Consider the following 18,966-nt stretch of genomic DNA (forward strand, 5'->3'; position numbering starts at 1 on the left):
GGGTTGAATCTGCTCAGAACTGGGTAGGGAGGAAAAGCGCTAAAAAATTCCCCAGTGGCACTGACAGAAGCTATAGTCATATCATCTGTGTGTGCACTTGAGAAGTTCTGAAGTTATCACAATGCAATGGTTTGAATGTCTGTCCATCCTAAAACTTGCATTGAAATTTAATCACCAAGGTTGCAGTATTGAGAGGTGGGGACTTTAAGAGGCTCTGGCCTCATGAGTAGATTAATTCATTCACAGATTCATGGGTTATCATGAGAGTGGGACTGGTGGCTTTATGAGAAGAGGAAGAGAGACCTAAGCCGGCATGCTCAGCTCCCTCGCCATGTGATGTCCTGCCCCCCTCCCCACCAGCAAGAAGGCCCTCACCAGATGAAGTCTCTCGGCCTTGGACTTTTCAGCCTCTATAACCATAAGAAATACATTCCTTTTCTTTATAAATTACCCAGTTTCAGGTATTCTGTTATAAGCACCAAAAAACGAATAAAGACAGACTACTTCCTAGAATGCTGGGGTTCAGATTCTGCCTCTATTCTCATTTGCTCTTTGACTTCAATTCCCTCCCATATCAAACAGGACTAAGAAGGCCTCCCACCAATGTGCAGACAAAGTGAGATCCAGAATGTCAGCTCTGAGCACAGGGACTGGCTGCCCAAGGGTGCCCTGCAAATGGGAGTTTCCTTATGATCTACTCTTTCCACAAAGGAAGAAGCAGTGTGGGGATTACAAAGGGTTACGAATCATGCCTCTCGATGCCATTTTGTCAAGGCTTAAGCCTTGATTAAGTATGGCCTTGATAGTAAATGGCAGAAAACCTGGAATTCTCAGGACTATGGCAGGCAATGTCAGTGTTTTATCAACGTATATGTGTATAGTTTTTCTTTTTAAGACAGGGTCTTGCTCTGTCACCAAGGCTGGAGTGCAGTGGCATGATCTCAGCTCACTGCAACCTCCACCTCCTGGGCTCAAGTGATCCTCTCACCTCAGCCTCTTGAGTTGCTGGGACTACAGGGCATGCATCACCAGGCCTGGCTAATTTTTTTGTATTTTTAGTAGAGAAACTCCTGGGTACAAGGCATCTGCCCACCTTACCAGAAGAGTATAGCATTATGGTAAATCACACAAACATAATTCAGAGAAGTTAAAAAAAAAAACCAAACTAGTGACCTAGACCAACAAACGCTGGTATAATTAAATCAGTCTCTGTGAGCCGCAGTGCAATGTAGAGGGGGCCAGGAAACCCAGGGCTCTAGAGCTGGCTTTGTCATTGCAACAGATCAACTAACAGCTCCCTCGGCTATGTGGCTGATTCATTTTTTCATTCAGCAAATAGTTAATGAATGTCACCATGAACTGGGCCCTGTGCACAGGATGAGGGGAACAGGCCACAACCACCAAGGAGCTTCCCAGTAGGAGAGTGACATACCAGTGGGAGAGGTAATAACACTACAGTGGGACGTGATAGAATAGAGGGCTTTCAAAGCAATGGGGTAAGAGCAGCAGCTCTGGGGAGACAACAGGATGAAGCCAGAGACTTCTGGAGGAAGTGACATGCAAATAAAAATGGGGGGCTATAGTCACTAGAGGACCTGCTGTCCTACTTACTCAGCGTAAATTCACTTGGAGAGCTTATGCAAAGGTTCCCAGGCCCCACCCCAATCTGTGGCCCCCAGAGGTTCTCCTGGCACCATTCCGCAGCTCAGTGGCTGAGAAACAGCGCCTGCACATTCAACAGGCCCTCCTCCAAGATGCCTTCCAGCACTCAATATCATGATTACTTGACTGGGTCAAGAAGATCGGAAAAATGAGGGCAGACCGCCCCTTTTACGTTGTCATCTTATTTCTTGCGTATATGAGAATACACAGGCTTAAGGTATTCCACTTTTCCCCTCCTTGGGGGGGTTTAGGCTCTCACATCGCCCCCGAGGCCATGAGCACTTCATAAGAACAGATGGATTTAGGACTAAGGAGAAACCATAGTTTGAGCAACAGTTCCTTTTCTCGAGCTTCAGACCCACCTTCTCCATACTTTCTCCTTTAGGAAGACCAAAACACCTTCATTTGAAAAGATGGGAGGACTTGGCCACGGGCCAGTGGATATTCACAAAAATATTTTGTGTGGCTCTCCGTTCTCTCTAAAATCCAACATCCAAGTCGTTTGCAAGGTAATTTGGAACAAATAAATGGTTTGGGCGGGGAAGAGCACCATGTGCCGAATTTCAGCAGCAAATGCTTCCTGGCCAGTTTATAAACTTTCAAAAATACTGCTGGCATATGCAGCGGAACCATTATCCACTGCGCTTAACACTTCCCAAGTGAACTTTGGAATGTGAAATGTAAAATTTTCAAACTGTAAGGAAGCCTTCAGTGTTAAACTTTTGTGAAGCCTAGTCAACAGATTTAGCACTTAGTTATTTGATTCTTTCTTTTTTTTTGAAGCCAGCTCAGAAAAAAGCTGAATAAAATATGCATTTTTAACACAACATATTACAAGCTTCTTCTGTCCCTTAAGATTTTGCTCTCTCTTATGCTTTGAAATTGGTTGAAATAGATTCTATTTGGGAATCAAAGAAATGATGTTAGAGAAATAATTATTTCTCTTCAACTGTCATTAGCAACTGAGACAATGATATTAAGAGAGGTAATCTTCTAGAAGGCTCCGCATGTGACACAGCCCTCCCTTAGGGTGAGTTAAAGGGATTCAGGAGTCTCCAAGACTCCCAGACATACAATACTGTGAAGTGTGAGGTGGAAATAGGGGTCAGGAGACCTGCAGGAGACGGGAATTCAAATTTGACTCTACCATGTATTAGCTGCGTGTCTTGCCCAAACTCCTCAGCCTCTGTGTCTCAGTGTCAAATGTAAAATGAGAAAGACAACTATAGTACCAGATACATAAAGATTTGGGTTTCGGCTTTTTTTGATGGGTTTTTGTTTTTGTTGTTGTTGTTAAGAGACTGGGTTTTACTCTGTTGTCCGGGCTGGAGTGCTGTGGTATGATCATAGCTCACCTGCAGCTTCAAATTCCTAGGGTCAAGTTATCCTCCTGCCTCAGCCTCCTAAGTAGCTTGGACTACAGGCACACACCACCACCACCTGGCTAATTAAATTTTTTTTTTTTTTTGGTAGAGATGGGGTCTTGCTATGTTGCCCAGGCTGCTCCTGAACTGGACTCAAGTGATTCTCCTGCCTTGGCCTCCCAAAGTGCTGGGATTATAGGCATCAGCTGTAGCACCTGACCACATAAGGGTTTTATGGGGAGTAAAGAGATAAGGCATTAGCCTGGACTATAATTTTTCTTAGTGCCCCTGGTTTAATATTGGTGTCAGCATCTGCACATCAGGGTATGTGGCAGGCTGACTCCTTTCCCTAATTCTCCTATTCCTCTTCTATCTGCCCATCTCTTTGCCTCTATGACTTATTTATATTCTTTTAAATCTGCTTGGTTCTTTGACTTAATAGAGGACCTTATGTAGGGGGAGAAACGTGTATGATGTGAGCACCTGAAAGGTCAGCCTGAAGACTGCTGCCTTGCTGCTTTCTGAGAGTGCTGGATATGAGTCCCTGTCTCTGAAACTCCTAAAAATATGCACCCTTTAACCAGCCTCCATGGAGGGATAAGCCTTTGTCAATACCAATGGCACAGTGAGCAGGAGAAGAGAGGAAGGGAAGGTGAAGAAGATTCTCAGAGTCCTGGGGTCTGGAGTCAGGGAACTGGACGCATCCCACCCTAATCCCAGCTGAGGGCTACTTAACTCACTGAGACTCGGTTACCTCTTTCTTTAAATGGGGAACATACCGGCTGACTTCTCTGCCCCAGGAGACTCCTGAGAAGATCAGATAAAATGATGTTTGGGAAAATACCCTAAAAACCACAACAGATCTTTAAGAGTAGCAAGGAGGCTGAGCGGTGGGGCTGTGTGGGGGAAACACTGAACTCCAGGGCAAGAGGACCCAGGGTGCGCCCTTCTGAGCCTGGGCCCTGGACAGTAGTTAGCACAGGGATACGAAGCAGGCACAGAGAGAGGAAAGAGTAGGCAGAAATGGGCCCCAGAAAGACGAGAGATGAACTCTGGCACCTGGCACTTTTCCCCCGAGCCATCGCCCACCTGTGCTGCATTCTTCCCATGACTTCTGCCAAGATCACGAAAACAAAAGGCTACCATATTAATCAAAGAAATATAGCTCCGAGCTCCGTAAGCCTCAGGAGGCCCTGCTTGGAGTCCATACACCCACGCCTGGGACTCTGCAGGAGGGCTTTACAAAGGACTTCACCACTGCCAGAGGTAGAGGACTTGAGATTCATGGAACAAAAACTGCCTCTCAAAGTTAGTCCAATCTCCCTTCTCTAGGACAGCGAGGAAGCAGAGCAGGTTGAAATCCCACAGCCAGGGAAGCTGAGTGATAAGACCTCTGGCCTAGGATCCCAGAGGATTCAGGAACTGAGCTCTAAACCCAGAGCTGCCACTGGTCACTAGCCTCTCTGCACCTCAATGTCCCTGTCTGTAATATATGAATGCTGGCACCACATGGTGCCTTCTCACCCTGGTGTTCTCTGGATATAGGGCACTCTCTGTCTGGGAAGATGGTTAAAGGCTTAGAATAGGGGAATGAAGTCCTCTGGATATAGGGCATTCCCTGGCTGGGGAGATGGTTAAAGGTTTGGAATAGAGGAATTAACATGGTTAAAGGCTTGGAATAGGGGAACAAAGAAAGAGATTCTTGGCAACTGAGATGCCAAGAGAAAAGGTATACAGGTAAGAAAGGGAGGGCACGTCTGTGCCTTAGTGAGAATAGAGGATGATCCTGGCCGGCTCGGCTTCTAGGAGGCCCCCACCGTGGTACAGGGAGAATCCCAGGATGCAACTGGGCAGGGACAAGAAGAGGACTCCTCTCCATGCCAAGCTCCTTGAGGGCCGAGACGGTGTTGGTTCATCTTTATCCCCCAGCACACCTAATGCAAGATGAACAAACGATTGAATAGAAGTTGCCCAGGGAGTAGGAATTATTATGCTTCAATACAAAGTTGTCAAAATTGCTCAGTGATAAGCAACAAAGCCCTATGGGGTTCAGTGGTCCTGAAGCATGTGCCTGATGACCAGGGTAAGGCACAGATAAACCGAAGTCCTTGCCTACAGATGAGGGTACGGCTGCCCCAGTCCATCACTTTCAAGTTGGAGAATCTGAGGTCCAGGCTGTGTAAATGAGAGACCAAAGCCCTCTAACAGCAGGAATGTGATGAGAATATAGGGCTTACTGTCTCCCAGAGAAGAACAAGTACATAATCAAAGATTTAGAAAACAAGACATTGTCTACTTTTAAAAACAGGAAGGGCGATAACAGTTGGAAACAGATAAAGCAGCTTCCGCAGGTAAGGGATGCAGTTCCAATGCCCTTCATGCCTCAAAGCAAAAAAAGATAACCTTGTTCAAAGAACCAAAGACTGTGGTCAGAAAGGAGCAGAAATGCCTGGGTGTCAGGGGTCAAACCAGTTTTCTCAAAAGAAGTCATTACTTAATCGTGACCTTTTCCAAATCTAGTTCTCCTGAATATTTTGCTTTCGGGATTCAACAAGGTTCACTGTGGGGATCCTTATACTAATAAACACCACGATGAAATTTTTTAATGCCTCAATTCTTTGTTTAAACATTCAGATTTCTTCCTCAGGGACAGCAGAAATTTATGCTGCTAATTGTTTCTAAAATAATGTCACTTCTGCTAAACAGATATTATAAAAATAAAAATTAAGCATCTGAGGGCTCTCCAGGGTTATTCTTGCAGACATTCCCTCCAAGCTATCAAACGAACCCAAGGCTAATCAGATATGTAGTAATTATAACACGTCTGGCCAAGAGATGTTCTTCTGTGTGTAAATATTTTATGGAGCCAGCACCATGCAATGGTACCTGCAGAGTAAAGTACTGCCTTGGTGAGCCCTAGGGAATCTTAACCACTTCTCATTCATCAGCCCCACCTTGCTTTCTGTACCTGGAATGGTGTTTCAAGAGACCAAAAGCCATTAAAAAGTAAAAACATCCCTGAAAGATGGATATTAACACTACTTACTAAGAGGAAGCATTACTGAGATTTCAAATGCAACATGCACAATAATCAAAAAGCTTACCTTGATGACCTGTTGGGGCAGAAGCAACTAGTCTAAAGAGAAACCACAAGTTACATCTATTCTACTAAGCTGGTAAAAAGACACTCCGTTTTACCTCGTTCTCTGGGGTGGGAGATGACGTAACAGAACTAAGTGACCCTTTCCTAGAACCCTGGAGATCTGCTGGGATGGAGACGGGCCGTTCCCACTGAGTCGTTCCTGTTGGGATGTGCCAGTAATAGGTCCCAGCGATGTCACTGACTCTTTTCCAGCCAGGCGGCAAATCTGGATCAGTCTGAAATGAGTGATCACTCCATATATCCGCTGAAAAATGGGGTTAAAAAAAGAGAAAATTTTATTAAAAGAGAGAGAGTCTTTCAATTTCAGCACTATTTGTCAGGCGAACCCCACAGGCAGATGTGTCCATAGTCCAAATGCTTAGTTCTTCCTGGTACGTCTGTGAAATCCATCCATACTGATGTGTGGAGCTGTATTTGTAAAACAGGTAATATGGAAACAAGAAGTGGAAAGGAAGGCTGGCACTTGAGAACAGGGACACAGAAGCCTCACTATCAAGTCATCCTACAGCTCTAAGAACCCTATGAACAAGATAAAGCTCCAAACCAGAATAAACTCCCCAAGCAAAATTCACATAGTTACGCAGAGTGTACTGAACGCTTTTGTCAATTAGTAAGATTTATTGGTTGGCATCATGTCATTGCCAATTATAACTCTAATTTTCTTAAAATGCTTTCTATAAATAAGTGCTATGTTTATATCTTTCATGTGCTTTAAGAATCTCTCTCATTTGACTGGGACACCTATAAAATAGCAATAGTAGCAGTTGTTTGTAATAACTCTAGAATTCTAATTGTGCACAAAAGATTCCTAAGGAAGGCCAGGCACCGTGGTTCACGCCTGTAATCCAAGCATTTTGCGAGGCTGAGGCGGGTGGATCACCTGAGGTCAGGAGTTTGAGACCAGCCTGGCCAACATGGTGAAACCCTGTCTCTACTAAAAATATAAAAGTTAGGTGGGTGTGGTGGCGCACACCTATAGTCCCAGTTACTCATGAGGCAGAGGCAGGAGAATCGCTTGAAACCAGGAGGCAAAGGTTGCAGTAAGCCGAGATTACACCACTGCACTCCAGCCTGGGCGACAGAGTGAGATTCCATCTCAAAAAAAAAAAAAAAAAAAAAAAAAAAGATTGCCAGGGAAAGCAGATTGAAAAGCCTTGGAAGTCAACAATGGACCAGACTGACTGTACAGACAGGCCAGTGATGTAAACATGTGAAGCGGAGTGTGGGTGAGAGACAACAAAGAATGGTGGTGACTGTGGAAGGCGGGAAGCACCTGCAACGTCCAGTCATTCCAATTCCAAAAATTAATCCTTTCAACACTGCGAGGGCCAAATAAAATATGACTACTACACAATTCTCATCCCATCTGCCCTTTCTATATATCTTATCAGTTTACTGATTATCTACTGGCTTTAAAAATCTCATTCTTGGCCTTGAGTAGACTAGGAAATGGGTGACAGCGCTAGAGAAGAGAGAAGAGAAGGAAGAGGAAGTAGAATGAGACAGTCACCGAGATGGAGGGGCAGTAAGGGAATCATAGGCAGCTACATCAATGTAGGTAGGAAGAAAAACCACAAACTTTAGCTCTAAATCCGGAGATTCATTTTATTCTAAGGATTAGGCTGTTTCCTATGTGGCCACACAAAAGCAGCTGGACTGCTTTCTGGCGATTCAAATGAGAACACAAGTGGGCCTGGCTCTGTGCCAGTGTCGCTGCATCATGTGGGCAGGCATCATGGAGGCAGAGCCACCGTGAGAAACAGAGAAATCAAACAAAGGGGCTGGCTGACGCCTGTAATCCCAGCACTTTGGGAGGCCAAGGCAAGTGGATCACGAGGTCAGGAGATGCAGACCATCCTGGTTAACACAGTGAAACCCTGTCTCTACTAAAATACAAAAAATTTAGCCAGGTGTGATGGCACATGCCTGTGTCCCAGCTACTCGGGAGGCTGAGGCAGGAGAATCGCTTGAACTAGGGAGGCAGAGGTTGCAGTGAGCCAAGATTGCGCCACTGCACTCCAGCCTGAGCAACAGAGTTAGACTCCATCTCAAAACAAACAAACAAAACAAAACAAAACAAAGGGGCTGATGAAGACTATGGGCACAGAGGTACATGCAGGCAGTCACTTTCCTCATTTAAATCTGCCAGAGGCAAAAGTGCCACTAGTCTCAAATTATGCTGGGAATTTCCCCCTCCCCTCCACAGGGAGTGAAACATAATTAAATAATTCCAAGTTAACCAAATTTTACAGAAACTGTAATCAAACATGTGTTTACATTTCTTTGTCCTGTCTCCTTTTCAGGGAATGAAGGGGTCATTTCTGCTATTGGTTTGTTTTCGGCATCTCAAGTGGGACACGTAAGGTAAAATACATAGGTTTTGAGATTAAGTTGGAGAAAACTCTAGCAAGTGGGTTTCCTTGTCCCATTCTAGTGGTTCACAGACAGCTCTGGGGCTAGAAAATGAAAAGATACAAAGAAGCTGCCAGTTACCATTTCTGTGGTTTATGAGGTCTTATATATATTTAGCCTAGTTGTCTTTACCACAGAGACATTAACATGCAGGAAGAATAGCTAAATACACCATCAAAACATGAGATCATGTCAGACCAACAGCAGAGGCCAAGGTTGGTGGCTTTCAAGCTGGACTGCTAAGGGGGTACCTAGAGGTAGCATGAGAGGAACTTTGTGCTGAATGGCAGGAATAGGGTTGTTTTATCTTCAACCAAACGCACCCTAGTTTTATTAAGCTTATGCTGAGATTTTGTTGAAGTAAAATAAAAAAGGAGGTTTATTCTGTTGCTAGAAATAGATGGTAACGATGGTGCTGGTGACAGAAGCGAAGCGGGCACACCTACAGTATTATTAATAGGTCTAGAATCATTTCTAGAATCCTTTCCATATTACCTCACATTGGTTTAAAAGATTTAAGCCCTGTGAGGGTAGGCAGATATCATATCTGTCTTATTCAGCATCATATTCGACACCCAGCATGGCAGGTATTCAATCAAAATTGGATGGATAAAGAGATAGGAGGAAGGGAGAAAGGGAGGGAGGGAATAAATAAAGAAGAAGGAAGAATTCAGGTATAACCTTAAGACTGAAATGATAAAAAAAAGAAAAGAAGGAAGAAACCAGTGAATCAATTAGGACTTCCAATGATGGGAACTGGAACTTGGCACTTAGCAGAAGAGAAATTCTAAAGAAATCAGTTCTGTGCGATTTCACAGAACAGAACAATTTCATGACTCCCAAGCTTACTAACATTTATCTATCCCTTGATGGCATATGTGAATGTCCTCATGGATAAAAAGAAATATAATACAATAAATTAGAAAGAGTCCTGGGCTGGAGACCAAGAAATCTTGAGTGAGAATTTGTTTATTTTTTGTCCTGAGAATTTCCACAGGGAGGCAGGAAGTATGCCGAGTGAAGACTCTCAGCACCATCATACTTCATTTTGTTTAACCTTCACAGACCAATTTGCTTAGTTATTCTACATAGAACTACACATTTAGTTAGGCTGGGTGGAGTAACTCACGCCTGTAATCCCAGCACTTTGGGAGGCCAAGGCAGACAGACTGCTTGAGTCCAGGACTTCAAGACCAGCTTCAACAACATGATGAGGCCCAGTGTTTACCAAAAATACAAAAAATTAGCCAGGCATGTTGGTGCGTGCCTGTAGTCACAACAACTCAAGGGGCTGAGGATGGCCAGGTACAGTGGCTTACGCCTGTAATCTCAGCACTTTGGGAGGCCTAGGCGGGTGGATCACTTGAGGTCAGGAGTTTAAGACTATCCTGGCAAACATGGTGAAACCCTGTCTCTACCGAAGTACAAAAATTAGCCAGGCATTGTGGTGGACACCTGTAATCCCAGCTACTTAGGAGGCTGAGGAAGGAGAATCACTCGAACCCAGGAGGCAGAGGTTGCAATGAGCCGAGATCATGCCATCGTACTCCAGCCTGGGTGATGGAGTGAGATTCTGTCTAAAGAAAAAAAAAAAAAAAAAAGGCTGAGGTGGGAGAATCACCTGAGCCCAAGAAGTGGAGGTTGCACCAACCATGCCACTGCGTTTTGACCTGGGTGATGGAACTGAGATCCTGTCTCAAAAAAAAAATGTATATATTTAAATAAATACTTTGGACTTTATTAAATGAGTCAATGGTTTTCAATTGTCATCAAATTGGGGAAGAAGGCCAGGCATGGTGGCCCATACCTATAATCCCATCACTTTGGAAGGCCAAGGCAGGTGGATCATTTGAGATTGGGAGTTTGAGACTAGCATGGCCAATATGGTGAAATCCCATCTCTATAAAAATTAGCTGGGCTTGGTGGCGCACACCTGTGATCCTAGCTACTCAGGAGGCTGAGGCACGAGAATCACTTGAGCTCAGTAGGTGGAGGTTGCAGTGAGCCGAGACTGTGCTATTGCACTCCAGTATGGGTAACAGAGTGAGACTCTGTCTCAAAAAAAAGCAGGGGTGGGACGGGAAGAAGACAGTGGTGCAGGCAGGTGGAAGTCCAGGCCCCTCCTGAACTTTGCAACCACAGCAGTGCCTGTTTTGTCCGTCATTACACATTGGTCTTTATGTATGATTTTCTTTGAAAACAAGGGTCAGTTTTTCTTTAAAATGTTTATTTAAAATAAAGTTTGAACCATAGCTAAGGTAAGAGAACAGTGGAATCAAGGTATCTAAATACCAAACAGCTGCTTCTGTAAAAGATTGTTCAGAGTGCTGCAAAGCCGCTTAATGGCCGCCCTCCGACGGGTCCCACGGCATCACAGCGGACAGACGAGGCAGGAGGGAGCGCATGCAGACCAAAACAAAACAGGACTATTGGAAAACACCAGGCGATTCGAGGAGAAAGCTTCAATCCCTTTGGTTCTCACAAATTACTTAGTGAAGCTTTGCGGAAGACACGGCAAGCGGCTGAACACTGTGGAAAGGGAACGGTGTCTGGCAGTGCCGCTGCCCTTCGGACTCTCAGCAGTTTGCTTATGTTGAGCGTCCATCACGCACCCACGTTTGATGGATCTGCTTAGAGCTTTGAAATCACAGTGTGGTATTCTTGGTTTTCAGTGGGAATATTCTAAAAGACCTCCACCCTGGAGAATGTTTTTCTGTTTGGGGGCATCATGTGCAGCAGTACTCTTAGCGGGTGAGATGTGGCACTGGGCAGCCTCACGTGCACCACGGGAACCCATCTCAGAGCGACTGGACTGGAGGACCGGCACTGGCACCAACTGCGGGGGCTACTGAAGGGAAGGTTTACAGGAGAGTTAAACTGCAGAAATCTACTACAAAGCCTGCAGAGCTCTTAAAATGCCTCAAGTCACAACACAGTAGATATCCTTCCACACCAGTCAGCTCGGCAAAAATTAAAAAGTATTACAACACCAACTGTTGGCAGGCATGCAGCACAACAGGATCTTACAGACACTGCTGCTCGTAGAAGGGTAATTTGGTGCAATCATTTTGGAAAAGAAAACAGTATTAACTAGTAAAGTGGAAGATATCTCTACCCTATGACCCAACAATTCCACACTTGGTATGTGCACCAGGTAACATATTCATATCAGCATCACTGAAATAATCAAAACCTTGAGACAACCTAGGCAACCATTTAAAACAGAATGAATTGGCTGGGCACAGTGGCTCACGCCTATAATCCCAGCACATTGAGAGGCCGAGGCAGAAGGATTGCTTAAGTCCAGTAGTTTAAGACCAGCCTGGGCAACATAGGGAGACCTCATGTCTACTAAAAACTTTAAAAAACTGGCTGGGCATGGTGGCTCATGTCTGTAATCCCAGCACTTTGGGAGGCTGAGGCAGGCAAATCACGAGGTCGGGGGTTGAGAAAAGTCTAGCCAACATGGTGAAACCCTGTCTCTACTAAAAATACAAAAAATTAGCCGGGTGTTGTGGCACGTGCCTGCAGTCCCAGCTACTCGGGGGCTGAGGCAGGAGAACCACTTGAACCCGAGAGGCAGAGGTTGCAGCAAGCCAAGACTGCGCCACTGCACTCCAGCCTGGCGACAGAGCGAGACGCCATCTCAAAAAAAAATTTTTTTAATTAAAATAACATTTAAAAAGAGACAATGAATAAATTACAGCAGAATAAACAAAAATGAGCTATACACAACAATATGTATGTATTTTACAAATATATCATAGCTCAAAAGAAGGAAGACAAAACAGAATACAGTAATTGTTCAGATGTCCGTTCATACCAAGTTCAAGAACTAAACTACATTGTTTAGGCATATAGATGCAGATGGTAAAACTATAAAGAAATGCAAAGACACAGTCATCACCAAAAACAGAAGACAGAATACCTGGAGTGGGAGAGAGACAGTGAAGATCACAGCGAGTTTTCTCAAGGACTTCTGGAGTATTAGAAATGCTGTATTTATTGACTGGGTGGCAGGGCCATCGATGCTCCCTTTATAATTATGTGTTAAGCTGTATGCTTACATGTAGAGATGTATCCCTGTGTAGGTTGTTTTGCACAATTAAAAAAAATACCTCAGTGGTCTGAGATCAAAAGTTTCAGTTGTTTCTTAAAAGAGATATGCCAGAATAGAAAGCCGGCCTAGTCAAGGCATTTTTCAATACTTAAAAGATAATCCAAGCAAAAAGAAGGATTCATTCAAGACTCCTGCTGGTTCCAATGAGACCAGGAAACCAGCGAAGAGTCTGCGAAGATGTGATATAGCTCAGTGCAGCCGTGGCGTGGTGCAACCAGCATGGTAACTGGAAGTGTCAACGCGGCGGAGACCTTCATATATATCTTGGCTCAGCCAGTCCCTATCTGAGTGTCCTAGGACAAGTTACGCAACCTCTTTGGGCTTCAAATGCACATCTGTAAAAGGGGGATCATAAAATAGTACCTACCTCACTGGGTAGTTATAAAACACTTAGGATAAAGGTTGGCACACAGCAGGTGTGTTTACTGAATGGATGGTCACTGTTTGTGTTATCATCACTATCACTATATACTAGGTCTCAAGAAGCCAATACTACAGCAGCACATTCGAGCCACTAAAGTCACAATATAAGAACATCTTTTCATAGATCCCAAGGAAAATGCTCACTACAGAACCTCTGGGGTTAAATTATCATCATGGTTCAAAGGATAAGGACAAAAGATCTCTGTAATCCCAGCACCCTGAGAGGCCGAGGCGGGCGGATCACCTTAGGTCAGGAGTTCAAGATCAGCCTGGCCAACATGGTGAAACCCTGTCTCTACTAAAAATGCAAAAATTAGCCGGGAGTGGTGATGGGCTCCTGTAATCCCAGCTACTCAGGAGGCTGAGTCAGGAGGACTGCTTGAATCCGGGAGGCAGAGGTTGCAGTGAGCCGAGACTACGCCACTGCACTCAAGCCTGGGCAACAAAAGTGAGACTCTGTCTCAAAAAAAAAAGAACAAAAGATAATCTTATGGCGACTTTCAGTGGAGAAGAAGGTCAGTTAGGCTCCCTCAGCAGGACCAGACTTCCAGGATCTGAGGAGGTCAGGCAAGTCCAGATTCATCCCCACCTGCCTTGCTGGTTGTCTTCCTTATCATACACCGTGTGTGCCGCTGGCCGATGACGCCTCTACTGTGACAAGACATCTTCTCTTTCTCCAAATGTCTCTCCTCTCTCAATTAATGTGGAAGCAAATATATTTCATAAGTTTTAAAATAAAGATTGAAGCCCTCATTCTCCATTTTTAAGCAGACTTGTGAAACTTCTAGGTTTCTCTCAAACATAAGCCAACCCCAAATGAATAAATTTGTTTTGTATTTGAATATGATTCTGAGCTTCCCCCTAACTGTGGGTCTGAGGCCTTCATTAGGAAAAAAGTTCCCCATCCACAAAGGAAAGCATGTTTTCATACATATCACTGCATTTAATGCTCACAGAAATCCCAGCTACAAGGCAATCTGGGTCCTTCAGGGCTTGAACGCAAGTACTGTCATACTGCTGGGATTTTATAAAAGCTACTAACAGTAAGAACAGCAAGGACGCTGACGCCACTAGGTGCTGTATCACGCATCCTGCGTCCTTCATTGCAGGAGCTTGTGGTTTGTCATAGCTGCCCTATGAAGGAGACACTATCTTTATCCCCATTTCTAGGGCTCAGAGAGGACACCAGATGGGTTTAAAGCCAAAAAGGTAAACTATGTCCTGATATAAAAATGGATTTTAGGCCAGGCACGGTGCCTCACGCCTATAATCCCAGCTCTTTGGGAGGCCGAGGCAGGTGGATCACCTGAGGTCAGGAGTTTGAGATCAGCCTGGTTGCCATGGTAAAACCCGTCTCTACTAAAAATACAAAAAAAAAAAATAAAGATTAGCTGGGCGTGATGGCGGGCACCTGTAATCCCAGCTACTTGGGAGGCTGAGGCAGGAGAATTGCCTGAACCTGGGAGGCGGAGGTTGCAGTGAGCCGAGATTGTGCCACTATACTCCAGCCTGAGCAACAAGAGCAAAACTCTGTCTTAAAAAAAAAAAAATGGATTTTGCTTTTTCAGAAACCTGAGAAAAATCAGGATGGACAGCACTGGGAAATCAGAAGATGAATAAATAGGGGTGACAACATAACCAAACAATGGCTACAGGGCTGAGACTAGGAGATTCGTAGCTGACTTGACCATGGTCAAATGGTGTGTAACAACACTGAGATTCACCCCACAGACTGGCCCTCAGTCCCAAACCACCTCGACATTCTAGGGATATAAAAAATGAGAACACTTCCAACTCAGGCCTCTATCCAGGGGCCTCCTTTAAATGCCTTTCTCCTGAATTCTGCTCCAGTAAATCCAGGCCAGCCACTCCCGCTGGCCCATATATTTCTAAAACCCTCCTGCTTTAGAAGGCTTAAAGATCAAATTCCTCTCCCCGCATGCTGCAGAAACTGAGATCCACATGCTTCTCCACCGTCGCTCCTTTCTGGTCTCCTGTCATTACTGCCTCTGGCCGAAGGCACTGTCACCTGCTGACAGGGGACAGGTCAAGAGTGGGAGCTGAAAGCCATCCGTGTCCTTTCAAAGGAGCTCTGAGGCCCTTCGTAATTTGTGCTTTTTGTTCTTTTGTGAGGGAACAGGAAGCAGGGCCTGGAAGTCAGAGAGTAAAAATAGCAAGGCGGAGAGCCCCACAAAGTTTCTCTTGTGCTGGGAGCCTCTTGGGCCAAAAGTAATACTTGCTCTGAGAACAAGGAGCCCATTTGTGAGCAGCAAAGACCGGCTCCTTCCAGCCACTTCGGGTGCCAGGGCTAGGGGCCTGGCTTGTGAACAAGGATCACTCCCAGGTGGGGCCAGTGTATGAAGCAAGCCCACTTTTAATCACCCTCTCCCCTCTGGGCTCACTTGCAGAAATCCACGGCTCAAATGAAAACAGATGAGCATCTAGCAGCAGCTGGAAATTTCTTCTCCCGCTGTGGAGGGCACAAGAAGGAGGAAGGGGTGAGCTGAAGGTCTAAATTAAGCAAGGTCTGTATTACAGAGCCCAGGATTTCCTCAGGTCCTCAGGAAGGCAATCACTCCCTTCCTCAACCTTCACGCACCCAGGGCTTTGGGTGTGCAAGGCATGGGGTGGAGAGGAAAGAGGGAAAGTGGCTTAATTTATTCAACAAATACTTCCTGTCTACTCTGTGCCAGACACTGGTTTACAGCTGGGGGTGCAGAGGTGATGACAATAGATGGGGAACTGCATGCATGGCCCAAGACACTGGTTCTCAAGCATGAGAGTCACTTGGAGGACCTGTGAGAACGCACACTGCAGGAGGGCCTCGGTCACTCGGGAGTGGGGCCCAGGAATCTGCAATCTCAGCTCACTGTAACCTCTGCCTCCTGTGTTCAAGCAATTATCCTGCCTCAGCCTCCCAAGTAGTTGGGACTACAGGTGCGCACTATCACGCCCAGCTAATTTTTTGTATTTTTAGTAGATGCGTGGTTTCACCATGTTGGCCAGGCTGGTCTCAAACTCCTGACCTTAGGTGATCTGCCCGCCTTGGCCTCCCTAAGTGCTGGGATTACAGGTGTGAGCCACCATGCCCGATCAGGTAGTCATTCTTTTCCATCAAACTCCATCTAACTACTGGCTCCACAGAAGAAGAAATGTGACATGTATTTAGTCATTCATTCATCCACTTACTTATTCTTCCGTATTGATGACCCCCTATAATGACAAGTATTATCTAGAAGCTGGGAATACAGCAATGAGTAAGAGAAGCAAACTGGGTAATGTGATCAATTATGTCTGGGGATACGGCAGGGTATTTAAGACGATGGTCTGGGAAGGACTCCAAGGGAGTGAGGTCTCCCTAATGTAGGAGAAGGGCCAGCCTTGGGAAGAGACAAGAGAACAGCATTCCTGGTAGAGGGAACAGTAAAGGCAAGGTCACGTGGCAGGAAAAAGCCTGTATGTCATTACAACAGAAAAGTCGCTTGATTAGGGGTGAGTTGTCTGTAATAAGGTGTAAAGTCTTGGCTAAAGATTCATCCTTTATGCAAAGATTATTTGAAGATATTATGTGATTTGGTTTTTTTTGTTGTTTTTTTTTGTTTTTTTTGATGGAGTCTTCCTCTGTAGCTCAGGCTGCAGTGCAGTGGTGTGATCTCAGGTCACTGCAACCTTCGCCTCCTGGGTTTAAGCGATTCTCCTGCCTCAGCCTCCCGAGTAGCTGTGATCACAGGCATGCACCACCACGCCCGGCTAATTTTTGTATTTTTACTAGAGACAGGCTTTCACCATGTTGTCCAGGTTGGTTTCGAATTCCTGACATTATGTGATCCACATGCCTCAGCCTCCCAAAGTGCTGGGATTATAGGTATGAGCCACTGTAGCTGGCCCAAAAAATATCTTTCTGATCACACAGTGGCCCTCCTCTTTTGCTTGTCTCTTTTTTTCTCTCTCACTACTTAGTCCTTTATTTTTTCTGGCCCAAAGTTTTAGTTGTCAGAATACAGTAAGCAGGGCTCTTCACTTCCTCCAGCTTCACCACCAACTTTGGAAGACAATGAACAGCACAGAGCCAGGACTCTAGGCCTAGATCAAGATTAGGTTTGCTGAGGGTTCCAGGCAGCGAACAGAGGCTGCTTAGACTCTGATGTGAAATCGTCCTTAACCAAAGGAAAGGGCAGAAACACTGACTATGGTAACAAAGGGTCAGGCCCCAAAGTATTCAAAATTTGGGAGCGCCCAGAATCCTGACCCACCGGCCTGCCAGAGGGGAGGAATGTCCACCCGAAGAGTTTCGAGGCCCTTATATATCTTAATATGTCTTTCCAAGATATAATTTAGGCCTTGAAATGTCTACTACAGCCTCAGAAAAATTACACTTCGTACTCAATTGAACTTCCCTATGGTAGCATTATTTTAACAGTTGTAAAAAAAAAAAACCCTTAACAGTTCTGAGAGTGTTAATTTCCTAACACCTTTCCCCATATTTTTCATTAAAAAATTAATGTTAAGATTTCTGAGTATCTTTAAAATAGGAAGCTATTTGTAGCTGAGGATTTTTCTGTTAAAGATTCTTGAGTAAATATTCCAAGAACTCAATACTTAAATGGTCCTTAAATTTGGGCTTTTTAACATTACATACTTCATCTATTTTTATCAAGAACGTTGGCATAAAATCAACACGAAAGTTTCTTAATTTAAACACACGAGGCATAGTTTTTGCTGGGCTTACTCAACTACATTTTTCTTGGGGCTGCATTACTATCAGAAACAGGAGCTCTGTAGCCATGCCCACAGCCTGGAATCTAATCTAGCCCCAATGCCTGCTAGCTGTGTGACCTCAGACAAAATGGCTTAAGTTCTAATGACCTGTCTGCTCTTTGTAAGACAGAGCTGATTTCAGCTCCCATCTCACAGGGTTGATGGGGAACAAAGAATGTGGCATAAGCTGGGCACACAGTAATCACTCAGTAAATGTTTATTATTATTAGCTATCAATTGCTACATTCAAATATGGCTTTGGAAAAAAATATTCTGTAATACAAAACATTTTTTGAAATGCCATCAACCACAGTGTGTTTCTTCATTAAAAAATGATTTCTGAGAGTCTGCAACAACCACATTTTTTTTTATTTAAAAGGTTATTTGTACTTAGATCAAGAAAACTAGATAGCACTGACCACCCACTTAGAAACAATGTATCACGTGAGAACACACTTGTTTGAATATAGGGTGCCTATTTACTCAGCACATGGCTGTTTTGTGTCATGCAGTTGAGCCCTTAAAGAAACAAAGGAAGTCAGAAAAAAACAGTTTAAATCTGTTTTCTATTTAAGACAATCTTGATGGGGGACTGCTTCTGCTCCACCTCATATTCCCTTTTTTCTTTTTCTGAGACGGAGTTTCACTCTTGTTGCCCAGGCTGGAATGCAATGATGTGATCTCGGCTCACTGCAACCTCTGCCTCCCGGGTTCCAGCAATTCTCCTGCTTCAGCCACCCAAGTAGCTGGGATTATAGGCGCCTGCCACCAGCTAATTTTTGTATTTTTAGTAGAGAAAGGGTTTCACCATATTGTCCAGGTTGGCCTCGAACTCCTGACCTCAGGTGATTGCTAGCTTTGGCCTCCCAAAGAGCTGGGGTTACAGGCATGAGCCACTGCGCCCAGCCTCCGCCTCATATTCTCATGAAAGTAGGCAGATAGGACGTGATCCAAGGTTGGTGGACAATAAAAGGAAATTATACCTCTCCGTTCACAGACTGTTAACCAAAGCCAAACACAATACAGTCAGGAGAACTTTGCACACAAACTTATGTAAAAGGCAT

General features: G+C 44.7%; 1 protein-coding gene across 5 annotated transcripts in view; it reads right to left on the reverse strand.

The window, feature by feature from the left end:
• The window catches only part of APBB2 (amyloid beta precursor protein binding family B member 2), a 404,376-nt gene that overhangs the window by 130,321 nt on the left and 255,089 nt on the right, over positions 1-18,966 (reverse strand). For all 5 annotated transcript variants that reach the window (XM_064366631.1, XM_064366633.1, XM_064366628.1 and 2 more), the window contains one exon: positions 6,225-6,433. In XM_064366631.1, coding sequence (XP_064222701.1) covers positions 6,225-6,433 — 209 coding nt within the window. The remainder of the gene's footprint in view (positions 1-6,224; positions 6,434-18,966) is intronic.

Source organism: Aotus nancymaae, unplaced genomic scaffold (genome assembly GCF_030222135.1).
Source record: "Aotus nancymaae isolate 86718 unplaced genomic scaffold, 86718_ANA_hifiasm-v0.15.2.pri h1tg000006l, whole genome shotgun sequence".
Taxonomy (NCBI): Eukaryota; Metazoa; Chordata; class Mammalia; order Primates; family Aotidae; genus Aotus; species Aotus nancymaae.